This window comes from Salvia hispanica, chromosome 5 (genome assembly GCF_029641045.1).
Source record: "Salvia hispanica isolate PSC_SH4W2 chromosome 5, Shi_PSC_v1, whole genome shotgun sequence".
NCBI classification, from domain to species: domain Eukaryota; kingdom Viridiplantae; phylum Streptophyta; class Magnoliopsida; order Lamiales; family Lamiaceae; genus Salvia; species Salvia hispanica.
Window position 1 is genome coordinate 49,558,938 of NC_142696.1, and position 26,750 is coordinate 49,585,687.

At 38.3% G+C, this 26,750-nt stretch overlaps 6 protein-coding genes and 1 long non-coding RNA gene across 9 annotated transcripts; 2 read left to right on the forward strand and 5 right to left on the reverse strand.

Moving 5' to 3' along the window:
• The first annotated feature begins 65 nt into the window (after nucleotides 1–65).
• On the forward strand, nucleotides 66–1,409 carry LOC148926982 (uncharacterized). 2 transcript variants are annotated; one of them, XR_016130427.1, is made up of 2 exons: nucleotides 66–288; nucleotides 423–1,409. It is a non-coding gene; the product is annotated as an uncharacterized LOC148926982 (long non-coding RNA). The 2 variants fall into 2 exon arrangements; XR_016130428.1 differs by having other exon boundaries at nucleotides 506–1,409.
• Nucleotides 913–1,919, reverse strand: LOC125189174 (chlorophyll a-b binding protein 37, chloroplastic). The gene is made up of 2 exons (XM_048086428.2): nucleotides 1,726–1,919; nucleotides 913–1,640 (listed from the first exon to the last, which is right to left on the reverse strand). The coding sequence occupies exons 1-2, from the start codon at nucleotides 1,869–1,871 to the stop codon at nucleotides 989–991; spliced, it is 798 nt and encodes a 265-aa protein (XP_047942385.1). The 5' UTR covers nucleotides 1,872–1,919; the 3' UTR covers nucleotides 913–988.
• A 337-nt stretch (nucleotides 1,920–2,256) lies between these two features.
• On the reverse strand, nucleotides 2,257–8,384 carry LOC125189173 (Nucleoporin, Nup133/Nup155-like protein). The gene is made up of 8 exons (XM_048086427.2): nucleotides 8,092–8,384; nucleotides 7,303–7,427; nucleotides 5,382–7,217; nucleotides 4,528–5,246; nucleotides 4,070–4,222; nucleotides 3,501–3,834; nucleotides 3,195–3,262; nucleotides 2,257–3,062 (listed from the first exon to the last, which is right to left on the reverse strand). Exons 1-8 carry the CDS (start codon nucleotides 8,259–8,261, stop codon nucleotides 2,496–2,498), a joined length of 3,972 nt encoding a protein of 1,323 aa, XP_047942384.2. The 5' UTR covers nucleotides 8,262–8,384; the 3' UTR covers nucleotides 2,257–2,495.
• Nucleotides 8,385–8,757: 373 nt separating this feature from the next.
• Nucleotides 8,758–12,124, reverse strand: LOC125191361 (uncharacterized). Its single transcript, XM_048088909.2, has 4 exons — nucleotides 11,966–12,124; nucleotides 11,746–11,827; nucleotides 9,798–9,990; nucleotides 8,758–9,068 (listed from the first exon to the last, which is right to left on the reverse strand). Exons 2-4 carry the CDS (start codon nucleotides 11,800–11,802, stop codon nucleotides 8,938–8,940), a joined length of 381 nt encoding a protein of 126 aa, XP_047944866.1. The 5' UTR covers nucleotides 11,803–11,827; nucleotides 11,966–12,124; the 3' UTR covers nucleotides 8,758–8,937.
• A 695-nt stretch (nucleotides 12,125–12,819) lies between these two features.
• On the reverse strand, nucleotides 12,820–16,703 carry LOC125188710 (vacuolar protein-sorting-associated protein 11 homolog). Its single transcript, XM_048085719.2, has 5 exons — nucleotides 16,335–16,703; nucleotides 15,985–16,158; nucleotides 15,523–15,849; nucleotides 13,670–15,436; nucleotides 12,820–13,593 (listed from the first exon to the last, which is right to left on the reverse strand). Exons 1-5 carry the CDS (start codon nucleotides 16,545–16,547, stop codon nucleotides 13,204–13,206), a joined length of 2,871 nt encoding a protein of 956 aa, XP_047941676.1. The 5' UTR covers nucleotides 16,548–16,703; the 3' UTR covers nucleotides 12,820–13,203.
• A 4,270-nt stretch (nucleotides 16,704–20,973) lies between these two features.
• SCL21 (SCARECROW-like 21) lies at nucleotides 20,974–23,601 on the forward strand. Of its 2 annotated transcripts, XM_089058523.1 has the most exons (3): nucleotides 20,974–21,154; nucleotides 21,894–21,969; nucleotides 22,097–23,601. In XM_089058523.1, the coding sequence occupies exons 2-3, from the start codon at nucleotides 21,967–21,969 to the stop codon at nucleotides 23,507–23,509; spliced, it is 1,416 nt and encodes a 471-aa protein (XP_088914649.1). In that variant the 5' UTR covers nucleotides 20,974–21,154; nucleotides 21,894–21,966; the 3' UTR covers nucleotides 23,510–23,601. The 2 variants fall into 2 exon arrangements, with proteins under 2 accessions (XP_088914649.1, XP_047939395.1); XM_048083438.2 differs by having other exon boundaries at nucleotides 21,894–23,601.
• Nucleotides 23,602–23,709: 108 nt separating this feature from the next.
• On the reverse strand, nucleotides 23,710–26,316 carry ZAP1 (zinc-dependent activator protein-1). The gene is given in 6 exon segments (XM_048084799.2): nucleotides 23,710–24,196; nucleotides 24,412–24,570; nucleotides 24,650–24,809; nucleotides 24,883–26,158; nucleotides 26,160–26,201; nucleotides 26,296–26,316. Coding segments are annotated over 6 exon segments (1,914 nt in total). The 3' UTR covers nucleotides 23,710–23,940.
• Nucleotides 26,317–26,750: the final 434 nt, after the last annotated feature.

The following is a 26,750-nucleotide window of genomic DNA, read 5'->3' on the forward strand; positions in this document are numbered from 1 at the left end:
AACATCCTGCAATACAATTTGTCTAGTGACATGCAACACGGCCATATTTGTAATACAAATACAAATCATTTTATTTTATATGTAGCATAAGCAGGGGCGGATGCAGCTCTTTAGTAGGTGGGGCATTTGCCCCTCCTGACCTCTTCCCCTCCTTTCTATATTTATTACAAATTTTCATGTATATATATAAAATTATATCAAATGCCCCTTCTCAAAAATGAAAATTTTATTAACTTTGCCCCTCCTGTAATAAATTCCTGGCTACGCCCCTGAGCATAAGGTTGCAAAGTAAGTATGTCACTAGAAAGTTATGTCTTTTTACTGTATTTGTTTTTAAGATGCACAATCAAGATTGAATTTAAAGAATCTAGATTAATATAGAGACATGAGTAATTCATTTTACATGCTTTCATTTGAAGCAGGTAAAAAATCTATTGATATTAGGCATAAGCAGTTGTTTCGATATACTTGATCGATCGTATGTGTGTAATTATAAACCATACAGTTGATAGTTGGATGCTCCCAGTTAATCCGAATGTTGGCAATCAGTTCTCGACTTTGGATAGGAGGAAGAGGAAGAGGACGAGGACGAGGAAGAAGACTTGTCTCAATCTAATTATCCAACCTAGCTTGTGGTTGCGTGTTCATGATGTACTAGGGTCACATATAGGATTCCATTTTACTGTCAATTTGGTTCAACTTTGAAATATAGGGGAAATGCTCAATATTGGTTATATGATGAGTATTTATAGGCTTTGGGTGGAGTATGATATTTAATTGTACTTAATTACTCTAAAACTCATTAGATGCTATAGTTATAATGTAAGTATTTTATAGGAATGCATTGTGTGTGGATTAAGTTCATATTGGCCTTTTATGCGCTACTGTTATTTTTTATACAAAGGCAAGAAATTTAAGAGCACAAAACATATTCACTCATTAGATTAAAGGTACAACACATGCTCCATAGTTTACAACACAAGTGTGCTCATTTGCCAGGGACAAAGTTAGTGGCAAAGGCCCAAGCATTGTTGGCAACTGGATCAGCCAAATGATCATAGAGGTTCTCAATTGGGCCTTTTCCGGTCACAATGGCTTGAACAAAGAATCCGAACATGGAAAACATGGCCAATCTTCCATTCTTGAGCTCCTTCACCTTTAGTTCAGCAAATGCCTCTGGGTCATCGGCTAGGCCCAATGGGTCGAAGGCCCCACCGGGGTAGACCTTGTCGAGGCCTTCTCCGAGTGGGCCTCCTCCGACTCTGTATCCCTCGATTAAGCCCATAAGGACGACCTGGCTGGCCCAGATAGCCAGGATGCTCTGTGCGTGGATCAAGTTAGGGTTGCCCAAGTAGTCAAGCCCGCCCTCAGAGAAGATTTGGGACCCGGCCTTGAACCAGACTGCCTCTCCGAACGTAACTCCATTCTTGGAGAGAAGTTCGGGGAAGACGCAGCCCAATGCGCCAAGCATGGCCCAGCGCGAGTGGATCACTTCTAGCTCCCGGTTCCTAGCAAAGGTCTCGGGATCGGCCGAGAGCCCTGCAGTGTCCCACCCGTAGTCACCGGGGAATTCCCCAGTGAGGTACGATGGGGTCTGCTCCGAGAATGGGCCCAAGTATTTGGGCCTGTCCGGTCCGTACCTGTATTATCAATCAAGACCAAAACGTTAGTGGTTAAATTCTTGTTACGACTGCTACAACAACAAATTAACAATCAATAACATACCAGATACTTTGGGGGGCGCTCCTGACGGTACGCCTCATGGTGAAGCGGCCGCCGCCGACGTTGCCGACCTTGCGGGCAAGCTCATTCTGTGGCTTGAGGGCTGCCTGACCGGCAAAAGCAGATTGTTGGATTGCTGAAGTTGCCATTTTTGCCTCTGCTTTTCAACTTACTTGGTTGTTGTGAACTTGTGATGGAGAAGGTATTGTAGAGAGATGGTTATATGGAGAAATGAGATGATATTTTGGATCACAAAATCTACACATCAGCACGACCCAATTGGTCAGTTTTTGGGATCAAGATTTCCTGCCAGATTTTTCCCAAGTGAAGCCGAGGCCTTCATTTCGCCACCTGGCACTCAAGAATCCCAAATCTATCCAATTCAGCATCTGTCAAACACACACTAGACACACATATTTCACATCCTACAATCAGACATTGGACACTTGGCAACACATATGATATAATTAAGTATAACCTCCATCTCTCTCTCACTACCACACACACACACACACTGAAACTGAACAGAGTAAGTGAGCAACTAGTATCAAAAATAGACAATTGGCAAAGCTCTACATTTCAAGAAACAACTTTGAATACATAATCTTGAAATCCACTCTAATGGATTTCTGAACCTGCAACCATTTAATTTCCCATTTAATGCAGCATGTTGAATATCGGTTATGAATCAAGTGAAGCGCCCTTATCACGGTGAAAGAGACTAACTGATTCAAACTACAGAAACCTAACAATTCATCTATAGTAATACTGTTTCACTCTGTTGGGGAAGATCCTTCGTAGTCCATCACAGACGAGGGAGCGTTAGAAGCATCCCACTCGCTCCCAACCATCAATGCGAACAGCATCAGCTTGCCGGCTTCTGGATAGTCCTTGTGCTGCATCAGGACAGCTTCGACAGATGAATTCGCGTACTTGGAATCTGGGTCGTCGGGACTTTCTAGCCTCAGAGGGAGAACTTCGTTAAATCCGATTCCATCAAAAGTTTCTGCATCAGGTCCATAACACTTGCTGGAGGCTTGAAAAAGAACGGTTTCCTTAAGTACCTCAATTGTCCTCTCATCGCTCCATCCCTCAGTTATGGACCTTTGATAGAGTTCTCCCCAATTGTCTTGATTTGCGGCATTCCTCCAGCAGTCTTCTAATAGGTTAGTATTATTTCTAAGAAATGAGGCACTGGTCCATAAGAAAAGATCAAAGGCTCGCAATGACGGCTCCGGATGTTGAATTCTAAGACACAACTCAATGAGATCTATAGGAGGAAGAAGTTTTTCTCCAATTGATTTCTTTTCTTCTTCAGGTAGAAGCGTCAATATCTTTTCCTGTAAGAGAGAGAAAGTAGTATTATTCCAATGACAGATTATATTTGCCAGTTTTATCGTCGAGGAACTATCTCAAAGGTAGCCTCAGAAGGGGTAAAAAAGTTTATTAAAAGAGTATGGTTACTAGCATACCTGTAGCTGTAGAATGTTTAGATCTGCATCAATCCGCCTGACCTTCAGCTCATAGCCTACATCTCTTGCTAAAAATTTTCAAACATCAAAATTTCAGGTACATGAAAACAATTACAGAAAGTGGTGCCAAACAGAAACCACTCTACTAAATTATGACTCCGGTTTCAATTCCTAGAAATCCCACAGTAAGAACATTTTTAAGGGTGTTAATTCGTCCAAGGATACCGTCAAGTGGTAAAATTTTAGGCAACAAAATGATGATTCATCTCACTGGAGAGAAGTACAAACAAGTACTGTAAAATGTACCTGCCATTGCCGATATTTTTGCAAGATTCAGAAAATGCTTTCTACTTGCCAAACTTAATTGACGCCTTGAGCCAGTTGCTTCAGTACCCTCCATAATGGAAACTGAGCTATCATCCTTAGAAAGAGATAATGCATGTAAAGTCTCAGAAGCTGAGGAAAATTGATGAAGAAACACTTCATGAAGCCACAGAAGATCAGGATGAAGCTTCAGAAATGTAGCTAACTCATCTGGAAACTCCTCACCAAGTCTCATAAGCTTTGAAAGTTTTTTGCTTTCATATAATTGTTTGAAGACAAAGCAGCTGAAACCACCCTTAGGCCCCATGCTTTCATGCTACAAAAGAGAAAATTTAATTAGATGAAAATCACGGGAGAGGAGATGATTGAGAAGATATTTAAATGCCTGAAAAAAATACCCAACGTGCCACTGCATGATGATATGACAAACCAAAAAATTTATACACAATCAATGGAAAAACATTCGTTACTAGTTGAACCAATCTTTTGATAATGCAAGAATTGTTGCTGCACTGCAGCAGTACCAATACCAGAGTGCTTCAGATTCATACCATTAGATTTTGGAGGAGTTCAGAATCATCAAGGTCACAGCATATACTCCACACAGTTCGATAGGCCTCATGTCTTTTTGCAATTGATAATAACTTTGAAGAAAGTGTCATTAGAGTATCATTATGCTGCTCTTTGTTTTCTTCAGCTGAGTCCTGTAACGTAAAAAGGTGAATGATCAAGGATGAGATTCATTTTCTCTGTACTCTCAAGGTGTGATAATATCAAGCAAGTCTGAGTTGCAGAGCACGATACTCTGCCTAAATGTTAAATCTCATCATGAACACTTTTGTGTAATGAAACTGTGGAGTACTTCAATAATCAACAGAGTTATTACCAAACATTATAACAATTGACAAAATCCTCCTGCATATAGGCCAAACTCTTACTAGCTGTAGAACTTTTATACATATGTAACAGGGCTACTACATAGAAAGTAAAGAGGGGGAATAAATATAACCTTCAGTTTGGCTTCCACGAAACTCTTCACTTGCTTGTAGAGGGCATCAAGAAGGGCATCTCTGCGTGTCCAGTATTCTTCCAGTAGAGTCCTAGGATCTTCCTTTCGTTCAGCTTTTGCTGTGATAGCATTGGAATACGACTCAAGTAATACTTCTGAAAGTAGTTCAAGATTTGAGTAGAAATCAAACTTTTCAGAACCATCAAGGCGGTTTGTTTCATTGAGCAACTGAAGCATGAATGATGCAACACTCCATAGCCCATTCCATACAACAGTTTTAGAGTACCATGGCGTCAACCCTTCAGGAGGAGGGTACCACAAGTGATATTCACTCTTATATTGAAAGGCTGCATGGAATAACATCACACAAGCACTTGAGAGTTCACAAACTCTGCGAAATTGAACAGGTGCCGGCATATCCTCGCTGATAATATACTCTAGCTGCCTCTCTAAGCAATGAAATACCTCTTCAAGATCTGAAACCTTGCTATAGAAAACTTCAGCGTTGTCCCTATCCATCAAAAGAACTGTGTTTCGACGGGCTCTCTCACCAACCAACTGGATAAGATCCCAAAGAGCTCCAGAAGTATGGGTATCTGAACTATAAGAGGACCCAAGTCCAGATGTACTCTCATGGCTAATAGTATTCTGCAGTTCTCTCATTTGGATCATGCCAGCAAGCTTTTCTCCATGTTCCATGATAATCTGCATAGATTCTCCTGGCATATACAATTTGATAAGTTGAAATTATTAGAAAATCGGAGACAATGGAATGGCAGCAGCACTGAGTGACAAGAGCAATATCAAACGCAAAAAGAACCAGAAAATATTTTAATTGGAAAAATTATTCATACTTTGCCTGGAACACAATTCTTCATGGCACTTGGATAATGCAAGGAACTGAAGAAACTTTTGGTGCTTTTGTTGCTTCTCAACAAGCTGTGCTGAAGCAAGAGATAAAGCAATCTCAGGGCCTCTAGTTGTTGTCCAATGTTTAGCTAGAGTGTCAACAATTGATTTACTTATCCTGGTAAATACATTCGTTCCACCCTCTCTTTCAAATGCCCTTGAATTTTTCAGTTTGTCAAGTACACCATCAACGTGCCCAGATAACAGAAACTCATGGAAAAGCTGACTTAGTAAACCTTCTGATTCCTCATCTTGTGGGCTTCGACGGGAAACTCCTGTTAAGCCTGGCCTTTGCCTGTCACCTGCATCCCAAACTTCTGAACTAGCTCTTCTTGGAGCAATATTACCAGCAACAGGAAAGTTTCTTCTCTCATCCTGTAAAGATTGGTCGTTGGAACTGCCTTTACGTGACAGGCTTCTTTCAGGTGGTTCGACACCACCAAGTATAACTGCCCTCTCAGGTATTGCCCAAACTCCAGCTTTCTCTGTGAGCACTACCCACGCTCCATCTTCACTGTCATCCAAGGAAGGAAAAACCGAAGCATCAAGAACTTTTCCTGCATCATGAGGCAGGTCAAACTGATAGAGTTTGGTTGAGCTCCTCCAATAATGGGAGACTGTTGCAGTACCATCGCCTGAGAGTATAATAGCAGAACCAGCTGGCTTGCCACCTACCTTTAGTCTCATGGAGAACAAAAATTCCTCATCCTCTACTCTTGCTTTAGGTACAATCACTTGGATAGGTGCTTTTTTCTCCAATACTACTTTACCTAGCGGCTTCGCAATATCAACACCAGACTTATATTGCATGGTCAGAAGAGAGTACTCAGTGTAGCTCGAACTGGTGACCCGATCCTTGCAGAATATAGCAACGAGAACAGTGATTACCTTGCCATCGGCATCAATATCCATATCAAGAGGCCAAATTTTCTTTTGGCCAGCAAGGTCCTTCTGGATACCAAGATCACCATCGGTCCCAATTATTTCATGTGACCAAAGCTCTGATACATTAAACTCTGCTGAAAGTTTCAATGTAAAGCATTGTATCTCATGATTAGTAAGTAGAAGGAACTGTCTTGTAGTATCATCTGATGAATGATTAAAAGTGTGCCAAGTCAACGACCTAGGGTATCCCTTACTAGTCACAAGTTGACTACTATCAACTCCAGGAGAAAATGTACTTGACATCCCATGCTCAATTTGTTTAGGCTCGATACCAGTTGGGGTGCATAGGAATCTCCAGATTTGACCATCAGAACTACATGCTAGAGCGATGCAGCTGTGGGTGGCAGAAGGGATAGCTGAAGCAATCAAGGAATTGATGGAACCCAACTTTCCAAAATTGTTGCCAAATTTGTCATTCTGCCACTGTTTGCTTAACTTCGACTGTCCATTTTGATGTAAATAAGTTGCCTCAAACTCAGAAGAAGCAACACAAGAGAGTGGTGGAACCACATTAGCATTATATATATCCGGCCAGAAAACTACAGTGCGAGTCTTCTTATTGCACATTACAATTCCAGCAGGACTGGGCTGTTGAGTTCCCTTGCTGCCAATTTTCTTTGAGCAGTGCCAGTTGACGAAACAAACTAGCCAATTATTATTCTGAGAACCACCTTTTCCCATCTCTCCATTTTCTGATGTGACAGAATCAAGGTCAAGGATGATGCATTTTCTTGAAGCAGAAGCTATTAAGTGATTCCATATGAAGAGTTTGTTTCCACAGACGATCCAAGCAAAAGATGTAGCCTTGTCCATTCCACCAGAGATGGATGTATCAGCTGCCAGAAGGCTAGTATTAGATATCATAGAAATGAAATAAATCAATAACAATATGTATTCAGGGACTAAGTTTGCTGGACAAACCAGGAAAATGGTTCTGTGACGACATGACTTGAGCATCACGTACTTCTTGAGGGAACTCCCCAACATAGACAGGCTGGACACTGTCTGTCTCATCTCCCCTGTCACTTCTTTTTGCAGGTGGGATTCTGAGTATTAATAACAATGTCAATTTAGTCAGTTAATGAATATCATGAGATTATTGTTCCCTCAGCTAGCACATGAGAAAAATATATAGATCGAGCTTCCACACATTTTACTTCATCTAAAATTAAAAGACAATCAAATTATAATATGTCACTTAAATGAGTAGATACGGAGAACAATCTTTGGTACTAATAAAATTTCCAAGTCCACACTCCAGCCTTGTGTTTCTAACAAACATCCAGTTTAAACTAAGAAGTGTGGAGAAAAGATAAAGGAGTAGAGCATAATGAGTAAATCCACATAGACCCACCAAGTCACATAAGAAAATGTTTTAAATATAAAAAGAAGTAATTTTATAAGGTGAATGCTGTAAAGAATCAGGCCATCAGCAATTTTAGATTGTACAGAGATCTGAAGCTCTTTTTGCTGTCTTAAACTGGGTAATAAATGTGAACACTGAGTTAAATCGTTCCTAATTCCTATGCTTGAGAAAATATACTGGTCACATCAGCATTATAGCACAGCACAAATACAATACAAGGATGGAGTATCTAATTATTTTGAGTTATAGTTAGGTCACACAGCTCAGAAGTTGTAAACTAATGACATACACAACACGCGACACTAGTGAGGTATCATTTCTAACAACAGAAACAGTTGAATTACCTGGCCAGAACGGAAAGGCGAGAGGTCCAAGGGGCAGGGGTGCCCGTGGCTGGGCGATTGTCGAGCAACGGCCTCCGGCTATCGGCGAGCGGCGTGGAAACTTCGTCTCTCCGATCAAACACATTTTTACGAGCACTTAAGCCTGATTTCTTCGCTGGAGGAGAGAACATTGCTCGTGATAGAATCTCAGCAGTTGGGAGATTTTGAATTTGAATTAAGGTTTAGGGTTTTTGATCCCGGGTTGCTGTGCTCTAACGGCGACGTTTCAATTCAATTACTGCATTCCTTTTCTTGCTGCGCTAGAATTAGTACGTATTTATGTGATCAATGATTTAAGTTAATGAGTATTTATGTGGAGGAATGATATATTACATACATCGTTGTTTTTATCGTATGTTTAATATTATTCATTTTGATTTACATATTTAGTTTGATTTTAATAGATTAAAAAGAATTATTGAAATTTTTAATTTCATAAAAATCAAAGTTTTAATTATTATTTTACTATTAATTTATTTGAAATTATAGAGAAAACAAACAAATTGAGCTTTGATTTTTATGAATTGTGTAAAATTAAAAATTTCAACAATATTTTTTAATGTATTAGAATCAAATTAAATATATAAATTGAAAAGAACACTAAATGTGCATCAAACAAAACGAGAGTGATGTTGTAGCATGTCATTTCTCATAGTAGTATAAATATGTCGTTTCTTTAACAAATCCCAAACAAAACGAAGAAGACTGTGACAAAGACTCTCAACAGAATAACCATCTTCCAGCAATGCTAAGCAAAATTTTTAAAGACAATAACGGTACAAGCATATACACACAAGCAAATCTACATCAAGGTTCCAGCTTCAACGACACCACCCGAGACTGCCTGTTCCGCTTCGCGGCCTTCACAAATACCACCGACAGACAAGCCGGGGCCCACCATGGCCGCTGTACCTTTTGCTCCCCTTTCAAACAGGCCACTGTGGGATAAAAATCAGTCAAGATTTGCAATTTCATACCATTAAAAATCTGTAATCGACAGTAACATCACCAAAACAAGCAAATTTATCGCTAGTAAGAGGAACGAGGCAAAAGCAAAGTAGGATCATAGCTTGTAGCACGATGGATTTTCTATAATGACCAAGCATCATGGCTGTAGCTCGCTTGTCATGGAAATACAACTTATTGATTATATACCATTTTTTTATGGTTTCATCTCCATAAAATCGGTTATAACATAAAAAAATGTTGAAATCATACTAGCGATAGCCAATATATTGATCATCATCCATCACATTTAGCAAAGAATAATGGATCGAATGATCATGAGAATACCTACAAAATGATATAGAAATTCTTCCTACGTCACTCTAACATTGTTTATACATTCCCATCCAGGCAGCGTGCAAAAATAAATGGGGATCATACAAAGCAAATGAATAAGTACCAGCATTCATATTTCATTTCCTATGTCATTAGGTGTCTTATGAAATTTTCAGCATGGAATTACATATTGGTTATAACTTATAACACGATTAGTTATGTGATGATTGAGATCTTATCAGAAAATACAACCAAACAAGAGACAATTAATTGGACAAGCAGTACAATGAGCTTAACGTGTGTTAAACTGAGTTTTAAAGAGCAATACATACACATACACATACACATATACACATGGAGGTAAGAAGGAGGGAGGGGATATGGACCTTTTATTCGTCTTAACTCCTTGCACAATGTAATAAAATCCCCCCATTTCATGTGGCACTTCCGAATGAAACGGAGAATCTGTTCAGTTGTAAACATTGACATCCCTTCCAAATACTCCCCATTGACACCATTTGCTTTGAATATTTCACAATAGTTACCAAGATTTATTTCTTCCAACCACAGCCCAACATCCTGCAAAGCAGGGTCGTACAGATTGAAAATCCATCAGAAAGTTGCTTTATTCAACAATACTTAAATTCCCTACATTCTTTTTCTCATTTGGCTTTGGCCCCCTCCAAAAGACACGCATTCTCGCTTTTATGCTCAGCAAAGTAGATTAATAAGTAACAGCAGTTTTATGACTTGCTAGTTCAAACAAGTTGGAATGGTTTGAAAAATGTGCTAAAATCTGAGCAGTTTAGAAGGCTTTAAACACGTTGTTAACGGAGTTGATAAGGGAAAGAAAGAAAGGTTTAGGGTGAATAATATAGAGGAGATTTCTAATCACCAATATACCAAAATAGGTCAATTTCGGAGTAATGGATGTACTATACTATGCATTCATCCGAACATTTATTATAATGGTTTCCATCTTCAAGTTCTTCCATCCAAAGGCAAACTACAAGAAAGAAAACCTGGGAGCCTTTATTCTTTCTCCATGCTTTGTAAAATAAACATACTTTAGCCTTTCATGGCCTAGACTAGAGAAAACCTGGGAGCCTTTACCCTTTCTCCAAGCTGTGTAAAATAAACATACTTTTAGTACTTCATGGCCTAGACTAGAGTTGAAGCAAAAACCTATTTTAGGAATCACAAAGAGACTCTAGACATTTATTTTACATGTCAATGCAACAAGATAATGACAAAGCACGCATAACATGGCACCATAACAATAGAAAGAAAGATCCAAAGAGAAAGCACAGTATCACTGTAGTTGTGTAACTCCATGGCACTTCAAGGACAACTAAAATGAATAACATGCATCCGGGGCCACATTCCCAGACGTAGTGCACATACACTTTTTTCGAGAATTGTGCACATACACTATTGATGTCCCAAATGCATGTCGTAAAAGCATGCATACAGATGCCTTTGTTGGGCTACACATATCAGATCAGACCAACAAAGCTTATCTACAAGGCAAGTATCCTTGAACAGAGTTTTCCGGGAGAGTAGAAGTGATCAGCTCCTTGCACATTGGTCCCTATATTTTGTACAACATCATGCACTTACTAGCGATACTCTTTGTGCTGAGCCAGTACAATCTGAAATCAAATTACCAATTTATTTGCTACAAAAGGAATACCGAAAATCCATTTATAATCTAAAATGCATTTCCATGGAAGCTCTCCTCGCCCAGTTATATCCCAACTTCCTTTTAGAAGATGAAAGGAATAAGAAGGGGCCTTCTCTCAGGCTAACATCTAAGCCATTCTGCGCTTATCCAAGATTCCATATTCGAGCAGACACAGCCTTCACACCCAAGTGACATCCAACAACCACAATTGGACACTCAATTTCCCAAAAGTGCCTTACTGAAACAACTCATAGAGAAGGGCTCACAATTAGCCCCAAATCAAATGCTTATTTGGTGGGCTCATTCAATCACACTCAACATTCCAACCCAAATTCACACATTTGGCAGAAACTAGGACCCAAAGATTACAAGTACTAACACTCTTAGCTAAAATTAAATTACACGGTTCTATTCAGCAAACCTCCGATGAACAAACTCAACAACCTCATAAATCATCAAAACTCTCCCTTTCCAGTAACCAAATACCAGAATTTAATCAGCAGTAACATTTACACTCCAACAAAATTATAAAAAAAAATTAGAACTTGGGCAGCAAACTACACGATCCAAAGAAGATAAACACAGACAAAAAGGGAAAAAAATTCGGAACCCATCAAAAGATAAGAGCAACAAACAAATTGAAGAATTACCTCAACCGTCCAAATAAAGAAATCCAGAGGCTCTGGCTTCTCTTTTTCTTTGCTCATGTCGCATAAAAAATTATCCAAGGCCCTTTTTTCAACAACAAGAAAAGGAAAGAAAGAACCAAAAATTGAAAAATTTTCAAATCATAGCAGTAATAACATTTATCAACATATATTGCAATAGAATAGAGTCAGTGTCAGTAATTGCAAAGGGCAAAATCCAAACCTTTGAATTTACGGGGCAATCAAAGGCTCTGGTTTAGTAGGAGTACTTCATTCGGTGATGAGTGTGGGTGGAGACATAGAGAGAGAGAGAGTGGAACTTTACTACTCTTTCAGGAGTTGGGTTTGGCCTACTAAACATAACTTACCTAAGCTAGTAGGCTACTAGCTTTTGGTTTTGTTCTTGTCAACTCAAATTTCCCCAATTTTGCTAGTACTTACGCCTCCGTTCCATAGTGACAGATGCATTTCTTCGCTGGCATGTAGAGTAAGAAAAATTATATTAAGAAAAATTGTATTAATAATCCCTACGTCCAACAAAAATATGCACTCTTTTCTTTTTAATCCGTCTCATAAGAATATGCCCTTTTTAATTTTAAAAACTTTTTTCCCTCTACTAAAACGAGACTCATTCTCCACTAACAATACTTTAATTACTCTTTCTATCTATCTCTCTCTTATTTTATTAATTTTGTATTAAAATCAATGCCGAACCCAATGTGTATATTCTTTTGGGACGGAGTGAGCATTGCTGTAACATGGATCAACTAAATTTGCGTTTTATTAAGAAAAAAAATGCTAAAAAAGAAAATGGAAGAAAAGAAATTAACAACTCATAAACTTGCGTTTCATGCTTTGGCACAGCAAATCCTAGTGTGCGTGGCCAAGAAAGGGGAAGTAATAATTTTAAGGAAGGAGTGATATTGTGGATTGATTTATTACCTGTGATTGAATCAATCCACGACTTCTTTAGCAGGCCACTTCAGGCCCATTAACTTTTGTTTAGACGTGAAGGAACTTACAATTATAGAAATGCAGTATCAATCCAAGAAAAATGCACAAACAATCCAAGAAAAATGCACAAACAAACCTTCCTCACAACAATCCAAGAAAAATGCACAAACAATGCATCGCAAATACAATGTTCCAATAAAGTTAATTGGTGGCAAAATAATAATAATAATAATAAAAAAAAAAGGACTCAGCTAACCACAAAAGCTAAAAATACAAACATATGGAATCTTCTGGGAACATTGCAATACCATCTATCCAATATATACCAAAAAGTTGTTGAACCAAATCAAGCACCAACCCTCTAAGAAGAAAATTTTGGCCAAGCTGGCGCCTTTGCGAAGTTAAAATTAAATAGACCATCAAGCAAAAATGTAGATGATGTTCAGGAGCCATGGCGCGAGACAGAGAGATTACTGAATCATTTGCAGTTAGACGTGAAGAGGGTTCTCAATAGTTGCCGTTGGAATACTCATTGGTCTGGCTAGGAGCTTCAACGGGTCCTTTGTTGGTTTTGCTGATGATTCCCTTACCAAAATACTCAGCAACAATGGAGAAACCGTCCTTTGAATTTCTCACTTGCTGGAAGAAGTAATCTTGGCTTTTGGAATTCTGCTCTAGACTTCTCTTCATCTCTGAAACAGCTCTATACTCGGGAGCACATTCTGGACATTCCTTCTCATTGTCACCAAGACATCGTTGGTGGAACGAGTGCATGCACATGAAGTGGACAGTGGGGAGGTCAAGTGTGAAGGTGCAAGCACTGCACTTGCTAAGCTGGAAGATCCTTGCATTTGTTCTCAGATCCTGGATTTCTTTTCTCATTGATGATGTTTCCTCCTGTACAAAGACAAATCACTCCGTATGCATATATCTTGCATTCAAGTTAAATTATCTTAAATTGCTTATAATGTACCTGATACTTTTCAATAGCTATATGATCCTCCTCAATCATCTTTGACTCCTGCTCAAGCTTTCTAGCAATATAGTCCTTGATCACAGAAAGTGTGAGGCATGGGTTTCTAGATAAAGTTTGAAGAACTAAAATCGGAGGCAAAATATCATCCCTTTCTACATAAGTCAAAACTTCTTTAACTTCTCTAGAACAATCCTCTCCAAGTTCACCAAAGTACTTCAACACACCGGCCCAGAGAGAGGGATCACCACCCTTACCTGAGTCCCCCAGCCTCTTGCAGCATGCAATTAAACCTTCATGATCATGTGCCTGCATATAGCAGGCAATCACCTCCTTATAAAGTTTCAACTTCTCATACAGATACAAAAGCCCTTCATTAAAAGAGTTCATCTCACACAGAATTATTGCTAGATCAACATCATATTGTGGCTGCTCCTGCTCAGATGGCCATGCACTTTTAAGCAAGACCAGCCCCTTTTGACGTCTCTCATGGCGATCTCTCTCCAGGGATGCATCATCAGATCGTATCTTCCCATTAGATTGTGTTCTTGACATCACAACAGCACTGGAATTCCTATCTGCTGTAGGTTCAGCATTTTCACTGCTACCAGTTTGTGCAAGAGATGGAAAGTCCAAATCGTGAGACAAGTATAACTCCAACAGGGTGTTATGGATTTCAACTTGAGCCGGAGAATCCTTCACTTTGTTGGTGTAACTTTCTAGGAATTCCATGAGCGATTGCGGATGAATCACAAAAATATTGATAAAATCAACAGGAGATGGCAACATGGCTAGAAAGGAGGAGGATCCCCCCCTTGCAGATTCTCCTTCTTCAGTACAAAGCCTCATCAATATTTGAACTGTCTCTTTTGGCTTGTGTTCTATGAGAATCTTTCCATACTCTTTAACAGTCAAACCAGCTTGACTTGGCTCAAGGCTATTTATATATTGCAATGCTTCCTCATATCTGTCTAAGTCCTCAAGCAAAATCTTCAAGTACCATTCATGTCTCCCAGTCTTCTTGGCAACATACATTGCATGCTCATGGTAATTGGCAGCTCGACATACCTTTATTGCAGTTTCCACATCAAACTTATGTTCCCCAACTCCATCTTCACTCTTTATGAATATATCCAACTTCTCAACATCTTTCAGTTTGGTATAACAGTTGAGCAAGAGAGTGGTGTGATCTTTGGAAGCAAGACCTTTCTCATGCAACTTTTCCAAGTAATTTGTTAGATTGTGAATTCTCTGTGCATCCAAAAACTTCTGTATGACATACGAAGGTTCTAGATGCCCAATGGTATGGATATACTGAGCCATAGCTTCGTCGTAACTCTGTTTGCTATATAAATGATCGCCATACTTCCTTAGCACTTCTGCAGTAGCCACAGCATCAGCTTGCTGGCTCTGGACAAGATTAATAGCCACTGGGTAAAGGTTTTTCTTGAAAAGCATATCCAACTTGCTTTCCATATCCTTCTCTACAACAAGAAGAACTGATTTGTCTGCCATAATGAGTAATATATTACCCCATTCACAGAGCATGTGAGAAACTTCTTGAACCGCTATACTATGGGCTATTAAGCGGTTCTTCAGGTCATAAATGTTGAAAGTATATTTCCCAGTTCTCTGATCAGCAATAACACATAAGAGATAACCACGAAACCACCCAACAAGTTTCTTCTCTCCCTCGAAAGCCCAGCATGGGCCTCGGCCATCAATTTCATAGAAATAGACAGCTTCGGGCCGACCAATGATCAATTCCTAATCCAAAAGGAGAAAGGTTACAGCTAAAGTACGGCACAAGCATAACCAGCTAACATATTATACATACAAGATGAGTAGCCTACCGAGCGATCAGTCATTGCCACACTTCCAGCTTCAGAACCTATGTAATCAAGCGTTTGAGCAGTAGGTGTTTGAGCCTCCACTTTAAACAAGCTCACTGAGCTCGGAGTGACAGCAAAGAGTTGAAAGGCTTGTCCGTCCACACGGAAACCAATACCAGTAATCGGAGAATGTACTTTTCCGGGTTGACCATTCTGAACCTCAAGCTTGAAGCGCTTGATCCGTTCACGGGCAATGTCACCTTGAATGCAATAAATACAGCCATTCTCCAACCCAAGGGCGATAAATATTATTGGAGGAGCCTCCTCAAAAACTAGAAAAGACGTGATCTGTAAGAGAAACAATAGGAGAATTCTCCATAAGCAGTCACACATATTGCTATGCAACCAATTGAAAGTGCCTTACTAACAAGTTGCATCAGTTCTCACTACACATATAAACACTAAAGCTGCATTATTATGTACCTCTGCCTCAGAAAATTGGTTGGTAAATATTCGCAAAATCTGAATGCACTCTGGAGCTGAAGTACTCGACCCTTCTTCTTGTCTTTTATCGAGATCGAAAACCTTCAAGCACACAGCTGCTTTCTGTGGAGGCAATTGTTCGTCCTCTCCCACAGTCACTAAGAAGTTCCGTTGCTGATTCAGATAAAATTTTGCCCAATTAGATAGACCACTGGAAAAAAGAGCTACTCTAGCTCCACTGCTTCAGCATTCCATTAAAGCGGTTTAAAAATTGGGGATTATCTTGAAATTAGTCAAAATCAGAAAGACGAATCCGCATACATACAAAAAGAAGCGAAAATAGGTGATACCTTAAGCTGCTGGAGGAAGAGAACAGAAGAGGAGTGAGCCGGGAAGGAGTAATTGAGGTGGAGGCCGCGATCAAGGAGTGAGACGGCGCCGTCGCGGCAGCCTAAGACGATCCTACCTCTGCCGCTGGAGCAGCATCGGATTTCGCCCTCGATCTCCTCAGGGATTTTGGTCTTCTTCTCCTCGAAGAAGTCGAATTTCCGCCACTGGTACATTATTTTCGATTATGTGACTCAAAAAAGCGAGAGTAAATCACCGATCACGCGGATCTATTCGTGGAGGTGGCGCCGCCGGCGATACGCCGGAGCTATGGGCGTTGCGAGATCGCCCTCAATTCTAGTTGTGATCGAATTTCAATGACATGCACAAAATTAAAACCTGTGAGATTAAATTAAGAGGGATTAATTTGAGATTATTAATACTAAGTCTGGGGTATTTGGGCTTAGTTGGGCCTAACATTTATGCTCATCGTAATTCCATTATCATTAGTTAGGCCCAATTTTAAGCTAAGAACCATGGTGCGTCTAGTATTTCGCATTAAGATTATGGGCTTTTAAAAATATTTCTTGCTTCATTTCCATTTATTTTTATTTTTTTGCAAGAAATGGTTTTGGATTCTTGCTTGAAATTCTTGTCAAATATTTTCATTTTTAATGACAAATATTTCTTGTTTTTTTTGGTGGGTTTAATGATTGGATTTGCATCATCTATTGATTCATGGTAAAATTAAACAACTTTTTTATACTCATGATTTTCCGTTCTGTGTCTGATCATAGATCACATCTTTATGCAAACTGCATTCATGATTCTTGATTAATTTATGCTATGCACTAGTACTTACTCCACTTTTTTTTATCTGCTATCTTGATTTTCAGTTCAATTTATGATCAAATAACTTAACTTTATGCTACTTTCTTTTTATCAGATTTTCAGTGATCAAAGATCTCATCTTTATTCAAACTGCATTCTTGATTCTTAATTGCTATATTTATAAATATGCACATGACATGTGTATATTTAAGCTGGGGGGAAATAGTGGAACATATGCACAATGTGCTTAATTTAATGAGTTGTAGAGTGGGAGAGTACTTTTGAAATTAATTAAGTATTTAAAAATTAGACTTATGGGGTGGGCCTTGGCCTAAATATTTGATAATTAATTTGGGAGATTTATTTACTGTACAAAGTATATATAGGTAATTTAACAATTCAAGATCCAAAAAAGGCTTTATGCTTTGGATTCTTGCGTATCTTTTTGTATTAATGAAATTTTTGCATGAATATATATGATCAAAAACAATTTAAACACAAAAAATTACTCCATATATAAGATTGATAGTTTCAATTGTTCAGCCCTATATTTTTCAGGGTCTATAATAAAACTCATAAACTAGCTTGATCATTTATTGCTTATTATTACTACTTTTTAATGAATTGACTATATAGTAAAAAATATTTTTTCGACTTGCATATACGGAACATATTAAGAGTAGGTCATGAATATACCAAAGATTAATTGCAAGTTTAATTTTGTACAACTTGCTTTCCCTATACTGTAGTACTATCTATGTATTCTAATTAACTTATACGTATAGTACATTATCTCATAGTACAAATATCACATCTACATTTATACTTACCATTAAGATAGTATATATATTTTTAAATAAATTAGGTAATGCATGTACTATGACTAGAAAAAAGTGAATATAGTATTAAAAGAACTTCTTAATTAATGGCATGTTTAATTTAGCTAGGGTTCTTCATAGGAATTAAGTATCGTGCTAAAGCAATAGTTCTAGGATTAGACTTCCATATTAATTTAACGTTTTAGAGCTTTCGGTTTCAATAATAGTAAGTAGGGTATATTTTAATCTTTTTATATACTCCAGGAGTATAAAAAATTACCTTAGCTTAACATTATTAAACTTAAGTTAGCTTGGATATACATATGTACGAGGGTTGCGTTAGTATGCTAACTAATTTACAGTAATAACTAATAACTTTTTCAATTCTATGTATTAAAATTATCAACACAAAGATATAATTATATCAATACAACATATAAATTTAAATATCAATACAAGAATATTGATCAATTTATGTCCTTGTGTTGATATTTTTAACATAAAAAATTGATATTAGTTATTAGTTATTATTATAAATTAGTTAGTATTTGATCACACACCTATATATGAGTACCTATCTCATTCCCACCTTATATATATATTGAAATAATACTACTACTACATGTTATCAAACATGTAATTGGTGTATCGTTTAATGTCAACCGCGCCAGAGAGAGAGAGAGTTGATAACATTGAACAAACAAATGATGTCTATTTGGGACCCAAGTGAGTTAGCAAAGACTTCAACTTTAGAGACAAAGACAGAAACCATCCAACTACTATACCTCAATCTCCAATTCTTTACTTTTATCTTCTCGTTAATTTTCTTGTGAAAGCTAAGACTTTTGTCGACCACCATATTCAAATTCAATTCTCCATCGTCGATTAAGACAAAGGTTATTGTAGTTGTATATATACTCTTGAACTAAAATGCTTCAGATTCTGGAATTTGCCTAAAGTTGTCCGAATATATACTTATGGAGATGTTCAAATTAAATCTTTTTAAAAGTGAGAATCGATTGAGCGAATATATAAAGTACTAGGAGTATTTCGTTACAATTACAGAATTACTTATAACATATTCGTCTTCAATTCAAAAAACCTACTTATATATATAGAGAGAGAGAGGGGAGTTACTACTACTAATTTGTAATGAGAAGGCACGCTAACAAACTATGTAGTGATTAAAACTGAAGTACAGACAAAACTAGTTTGCAACTTGCATCGACAAAAGTCTTACTCATATCATATATTTATGTGCACGCGCACTAATTTAATTTAATCAATCAAATGGGACTAAAATACTAAGGTCTGTGACCAACATAAAAAAAAAATATTATCCATCCGCATGCAATTATTGAATCGAGATTCTTCAATATATTGGGGGGTTACAAAAAAATAATTAATATTGCATATAAAGTTAATAAGTAATGGTTTTTTTTTTCTATATATGAAGTTGGTTTGTTTAGCTTAATATAGATTTTACACAATTAAAACTTGTTTTAACTACTACTTAGTCAAATTTCTCTTTTAATATATAATTCTATTTTTATATATTTAACGTCCTCTTTAGCTAAAATGTAGATAAACATCTTCCAATTTAATAGGTGCCACTTACATGGAGCTTTTTGATTTATGTTCCTTGCTACTATAAAAAAAACCCTATTCATTGCTTTTTGGTACTCTCTAATGCAACACTACTCATTAAAATAATGGAGTAGATATTCACATCTTTTTTAAAGTCCTTAATATTTATCAACGTCGGACATTCTATTTGATCAATTAGTTGATTGAGTATGAAAAGGGATTTAAAAATTGAAGTGAAATTGACAAAATTATGAGTTTGTGTGGGACATTGGTATTTGTTAAATGGGAGACAAACAAGCATCACAATTCCCTCTTTCCTCAACTCTTTGCTTTGATCCCTTTGCAATTTCATTGGGAATATCGTTTGTGATTCGTAGGAGATTTTCGATCATCACAGTTAGTATTATATTTACATTGTTTACTTCCTAATCGTGTCATCCTTCACTAGAGACTATAAAATTGAACATGCATTTAAAATTGAGTTAATAAAGATTTTATATGATTGTTTGTAAGATTCCACCATACCACTTCGTAACTTTTAAGTTTTAAACTCCAGTAACCAAACTAAGTTACTAGAATTTGTAATCACGCAAGTTTAAATTTATTTGAAAAGTGATTAGTACAGAAAATGGCATAATTATATCTAATCAATTACTAGTATGTATTAATCATATCCATATAGAACTTACATGTGTTGATAAAGTACTCCGACAATATTAATCATACAAAAGATTTATATATATATTTATTCAGCACACTTCTCAATCCACGTTATTATCTTAAGTTGAATATTAAATTTTGATATTACTAGTAAAAGAAAGTGAGAGGTGAAGTGGAATGCACTTGTTTCTACGTCATCTCTCTATCCCCTTGTCACTTTATATAGACACCTTTACCCTTTCACTATTTCTATTACATTCCTCACATATTATTATACTAGTATTATATTATTTCAAACATTTAAATATTAAGATTAAGGAATTGTGTTAGTATAAGTAGGGGAGATGTATAAAGTAGGAAAGAAAAAGAGAAAATATAGTAAACGATAAGATTAAGTAAAGAGTGATTGAATCTTTTACTGTTATTTGTCGAAAAAAGAAATAACTTAATTTGTCGAAAGAGTGATTGAACATTTCAAAAAAGAGTACGAATCAATTTAATTGGAATAGAAAGAGTATTAATTATTAGAATTTTTCAAGATAAATAAATCATTTTTTTGTATTTTCTATCTTATCTTATTCTCTTTATTTTATATTCTATTTTACTTTGATATCCTCCATTTGACTACTAATAAAACTTCATTTTCTTAAATCTAATGGGAAAAAAAATTATAAGAAATATATAGTTGTATGTAATTATTAAGAAAACCCAGGGAGTACTATATATAGGTGTATGTAATTATTTTAAGAAATATCCGCAGTGGTAATTAAGTTAATTCACCTTAATTCTGCAGCTTCTTTTGTAATAGTTTAAAATTTCCAGCTCTCTAATTTCCTGTCGAGTGCAGCAACCTCTACTCTCTCTCTCTTTAAGAACAACTGTTTCTTGGGGGTGTAAGTGTAACTACATTGAATAGAAAGCTCACAAACTTGGATTCTTCGAAAGAGGTTGGTTTTCGTTAAACTGGCGTTTCGAATATTAATCAAGATTTCCACAGTTCTTCTGTTTTCATCTGAATTTTGCTTTCCAAAGGTTGTAATTTGATTGATTGTATTCCCATACAACAAAATCAAGTTTTGATTTTTGCTTAATTAGTTTTGATTTGCAGCAGAAACTAGTTGAGGAAACAGTAAAGTTGATTTTCATAAGATTAGTGATCATAGACATTGAATTCTTGCATTCTCTCACTCTTCAGCTGGATTTTAGCCTGCATTTCACACTAGGATTTGTTACATCAGTTTTTCTAGGGTTGTAGTGTAAAAAGATGTGAGCTTTCAAAATTTCTTGTATTTTCAGTTGTTTGACTTATGTCAACTTACGTTTTTCTATGGGAAGGTGGAAGTCGTTTGACCCCATAAAATTTTGATCAAAGTCTTGCCGCTTTTGATGCTTCAAAGAAATTAGGGAGTTTTACCAAATGAAAATTCTACATGATTCATCAAATTCGAATTTCTAGCCTGCTTCCTTTAGTGGACTCCACCAACATTCTCATTTGCCTATAAATAGGGCAGTATGGAATCCAGAGCTTGTTAATCAAAAGTGTGAATTTGTTTTAACTTTCATGCAGTTTTCTTGGATTTGATGGTGTATAATTTTATTGAATCAGTTAGTTTTGTAGATGGGTAAATAGTTTGGTTGCTGTGATCTTGATTGCTAATTCTAGTTTCATTTTCTGGATTTGTGCAGTTCTATTTTGATTGAATAAGAAGGGCTTTTGAGTGGATTCTGTGTTAGGTGTAAGATCAAACATGTCTAATACATGGTATTGTCAACCTCTTAGAAAGCTAGAGGGCTACTCCCTTCAACATTGTCAGCCATTAAACAGCCCTCAGCTATGGAGTTACAGCAACATTGCTAATGGTAATGGCTGCTCGATTCTCCTCTCTCAGGACCGGTTCTGTACACTGGAGTCATCCACTCTGACTGCGAATCACTCAGCTTCAACGGTCAGCCTGTCTCCCAATGAGAGCTCGTTGTCTCATCAAGACTACCCTGCAGGAGGTCTGCAGATCAAAGAGGAGGAAGACGTGAGCGAGTTGAAGCACAAGCTCAAGGAGCTTGAGACCGTGATGTTCGGGCCAGATGTTGATTTTCTTGAAACCTATGACGATTCTGTGGCAACTAGGTTAGCATCCGCGGAGATAGACAGCTGGAGGCAGCTGATGGAGGTGATCCCGCGAGGGGACCTCAAGCAGCTGCTTACGGCCTGTGCAAAGGCCGTGTCAAACTGTGATTGGTTGATGGCTCAGTGGCTCATGTCCGAGCTGCGCCAGCTGGTCTCGGTTTCTGGTGCACCGGTGCAGCGCCTGGGGGCATACATGCTGGAGGGGTTGGTGGCGCTGATGAGCACCTCTGGCAGCTCCATCAACAAGTCTTTGAAACTGAGAGAGCCTGCTAGCTTTGAGCTGCTGTCTTATATGCATATGCTGTATGAGGTGTGCCCTTATTTTAAGTTTGGTTACATGTCAGCAAATGGTGCCATTGCGGAAGCAATGAAGGATGAGAATAGGGTTCACATTATTGATTTCCAGATAGGTCAGGGTAGCCAGTGGATACCTCTGATTCAGGCGTTTGCAGCCCGGCCTGGTGGACCGCCACATATCCGGATAACGGGTGTGGACGACATTACCTCGGCCTATGCTCGTGGAGGAGGGTTGAACATGGTGGGGAGGAGGCTAGCTAAGCTCGCTCAAGCCTTCAAAGTTCCCTTCACATTCCATGCTGTGGCCGTGCCAGCGTGCGAGGTCCGGGCCGAGAATCTTGGGATCCGGGCTGGGGAGGCGCTGGCGGTGAACTTCGCCTTCATGCTGCACCGGATGGCCGACGAGAGCGTGAGCACAGAGAACCACAGAGACAGGCTGCTGAGGATGGTGAAAGGGCTTAACCCTAAGGTGGTGACACTGGTTGAGCATGAGCTCAACACCAACACTGCTGCTTTCTATCCTCGTTTTGTTGAGGCGTTGGATTATTACACGGCGATGTTCGAGTCCATTGACGTTACACTCAAGAGGGAGCACAAGGAGAGGATTAATGTGGAGCAGCACTGCTTGGCAAGAGATGTTGTGAACATCATAGCCTGTGAGGGGGCTGAGAGAGTCGAGAGGCACGAGCCACACGGGAAGTGGAGATCGCGCTTCACTATGGCCGGTTTCAGCCCTAACCCGTTAAGCTCTCTAGTGAATGCCACCATCAAGACACTGCTGCAGAACTACTGTGATAGATATAGCCTTTCAGAGAGAGATGGAGCCCTGTTTCTTGGCTGGTTGAATAGAGACTTAGTCGCTGCTTCTGCTTGGAAGTGACATGAAGACCTAAGCTTTTTACCTTATTACTACTTAAAACGCACAAATAACTGTACTACATTACTATTACAAGAAATCCGGTCTTCATTTCACTCTTTTAGCCTGTTTTAGATTCCCAATGCTCAAGCTTTACAGAATAATAACAGCAGCATTATCATCAATGGCAGAATAATATGTACAATGGGTAATCTACACTACAATTTATAACTCACATGAACACATTTATACAACATAAACAAATTATTCCACAGCCTGGGTCCAACCAATCAACAAGTTAAACTACTGAACTGTTACAATGATCACTCGTCGAGCTAGAAGAAGTGTCCGCACACCACCCCAATAGAATGATATAGAAAAATATGTCGCTGAATACAATCACGCTGATAACAATTTTGAGTGATGTAACAAGCATCTCAGAGTTGATGGCAAGCTCAGCTCGCAATAACACGAACAGCCATTTCAAGTGAAACAGGGCTCTTGTCTTTGGGTTTGGAACTAGACTCACCATTTGGGCTAACCATATTATCATCATCACCTTTGGCTATGCTTTGGCCAACAGTCCTGGAAGTGGGAATGTCATGGATGTGTTCTCCTTCATACGTAGTAATGACTAACTTCTGATTATGTGAGGCTCTTTCGACATGTTTCTTAACCGGGCAACCAGTGTTTGAACACCTGTAGTAACTCCTGCACAACATAAGGAGCTGAGATTAGGTGAAAAGGCTACCTAACAGCTTTGCCAGAAATTGGAACATGTTATTAAAGAAAGCAGATTTTGACTCACTAGATCACTTGACTCACTTCTATAGATAGTATTTGATGCAAAGGTCAGTATGATTTACATCAAGGTTGGGTAAGGTCATTACACAATGTTATGCTGCAGAAATGAAAAGTTTAGTTACCTAGGGTTCGGATTGCCTTTTACCAACTTCTGCCCATATTTACGCCACCGGTATCCATCATTAACCAAATCAATCTCACTCAAAGTTTGAACAACATGCCGTGAATCAGAACTAGATCTATTCATTACATCACCATCTGCAGAACTTATGCCTCTTTTCCTGTTGCAGAGGCAAGCCAATTAGCATAAACAGTAACTATTACTGATTAATAATATCCGAAGCTTCGTAATGAACATACTGCCGTTTGGGATCAGGGAAATCTTCTAGATCCTTAGTATCGTTATTTGAACAGGAAACTACTCCTGGCAAACCACCAGCACTTTTTCCAACAGCTGATTGAGGTGAGAGTTCTGCCAATTGATCTGAACTGACATGCTTGGTGATCGGCACAACATTGGCTGACAGGTGACCACAAAATCAATAACTGCTGATGGTACGAAATACAAAACATTAAATGATATTCACACTTACCTTTTGATGTAGATGCAATGGACATCTCTGGCGTTCTTACTTGAAGAGTATTAGTCACCTGGGGACTCTGCTGTGGTTTCTGATGATGATGATTCCCAAGGTACTTGATGTCTGATTTACACCCATCATGTGATTTCTCTACTTGTTTTTTAGCCTGGCAATTGGGATAAGTACATTTGTAATAGCTTCGAACAAATTTATTTCCTTTTACAAGCTTCTGTCCATACTTTCTCCAGCTATAGCCATCATCTAATCCTTTGTCTGGTGCTTTGGAGGCAGCACTTCCAACATCAGCACGTGATTCCTGAACTACAGAGTCGAGGTTTCGTCTAGGCTGCAATTTCTCCACTTTTTCAAACTTCTTAGAATATGAATAGCTCTCTTGGCCATGTTCAGATACAGGCACTCCCATGCTCAAACTTGAACCTTGAACTGACTCGCCTTTAATGCTAGCACCTTTTTCTTCGTTGCTCAATAATGCATGATTGCTATCACGTATGCACTCTCTAGGCTGTAAATTGTCAGGATGATGTTCTTCTTTTGGTAAAGCAGATAGCTTTTCGGAGTGCCCCGAACTGATTGTCACTTGATCATGTTGGGAACTACAACCTCCAGTATCTGGGTACCGCCTGGGCTGCAATTTCTCCAAAACTTTTACAGGCTGAGGGGACTGAGTCAGCATCTGCTCGTTGGACAGGGATGAAGGCACCCCATTGACACTTTGTATGGCCAGTGATTTACCTCCTACCATCTCCCTCTTTTTAGAAGTTCTTTCTATATCACATATCAAAGATGTTTTTACTCCAACATCAGGGCTCTGGTTTGAATGCAAATCAGTGGGTTTATCCTTTAGGCTTCTAGAAACACCTCCAATAACATGAGAGGCTGGATCAGATTCTTGTGAGGGAATGCATGGACTTGAATTCGCTATTTCCATCGAGATATCTGAGTCCTTTTCATTTTCATTCTTCCCTGACCAAATTCCCTCTTCTCCATGGGTTTCTGGAAAATCATGATTGCCACCAGAGGTTTGTCTCTGATGGACATCATATTGTTTATGTTCGGTCACGAGGGAGGCCTTATCACTAGATGATGTACGGTTTACTGTATCAGAACTCTGTTTCTGAGATACATGACTTGGTTCTTTCTCAGGCACTACGCAGGAATCTTTCTCTTGCTTGACATTAGGATAGATTTTTGTATGCGGCATGTCGCTCATTATCTTCTCAGAGGGCAAAGGGAATGCAGCCTCTTCACTAGAATTTGATGTTGCCAACCGCTAAGTTGGTGCTAGAAGTATTCTCCAGTTCACCTGACAACTATACTGGGAGTTTTGATTTATTGATCTGATTCTACTTCTGATGCAATTCTTTTAGAATAAACTGCACCCATCAAGTCCTTCCCTTATAGTACCTGATAACGCAGTAAAATCATCCACCTATGACAGCACAGCATAATAATATCCCAGACTTAAGAGGTTGGTAAGAGAAACGTTGCTAAAGAAGCCATCATGGACTCAAGAAACAAATTAGACTAAAAATTATACTCCTAATATTTGGGAAAGCAAGTCAAGATTGACTATCAAAGAAGAACAACACAGGCAGTATTGGAATAGCTAGACGAAATATGTAGCCGATTATCACTGGTCACCCGAAAAAGGAAACTAATACTATTAATATCTTGAAAGATAAGACACCAAGCCAACAGCAAAGAGAACAAAAATCAGAAAAGACATCCCGCACGTGTACAAACATCCTGATGGTCATGATATTAAAAAAAACATGGAAAAATACTAAGCTTCGATCAAGCAAATAAGCTAAACATAGGATATTTCATCTTTGATTACTCAAAAATACTGCAGCTACAGT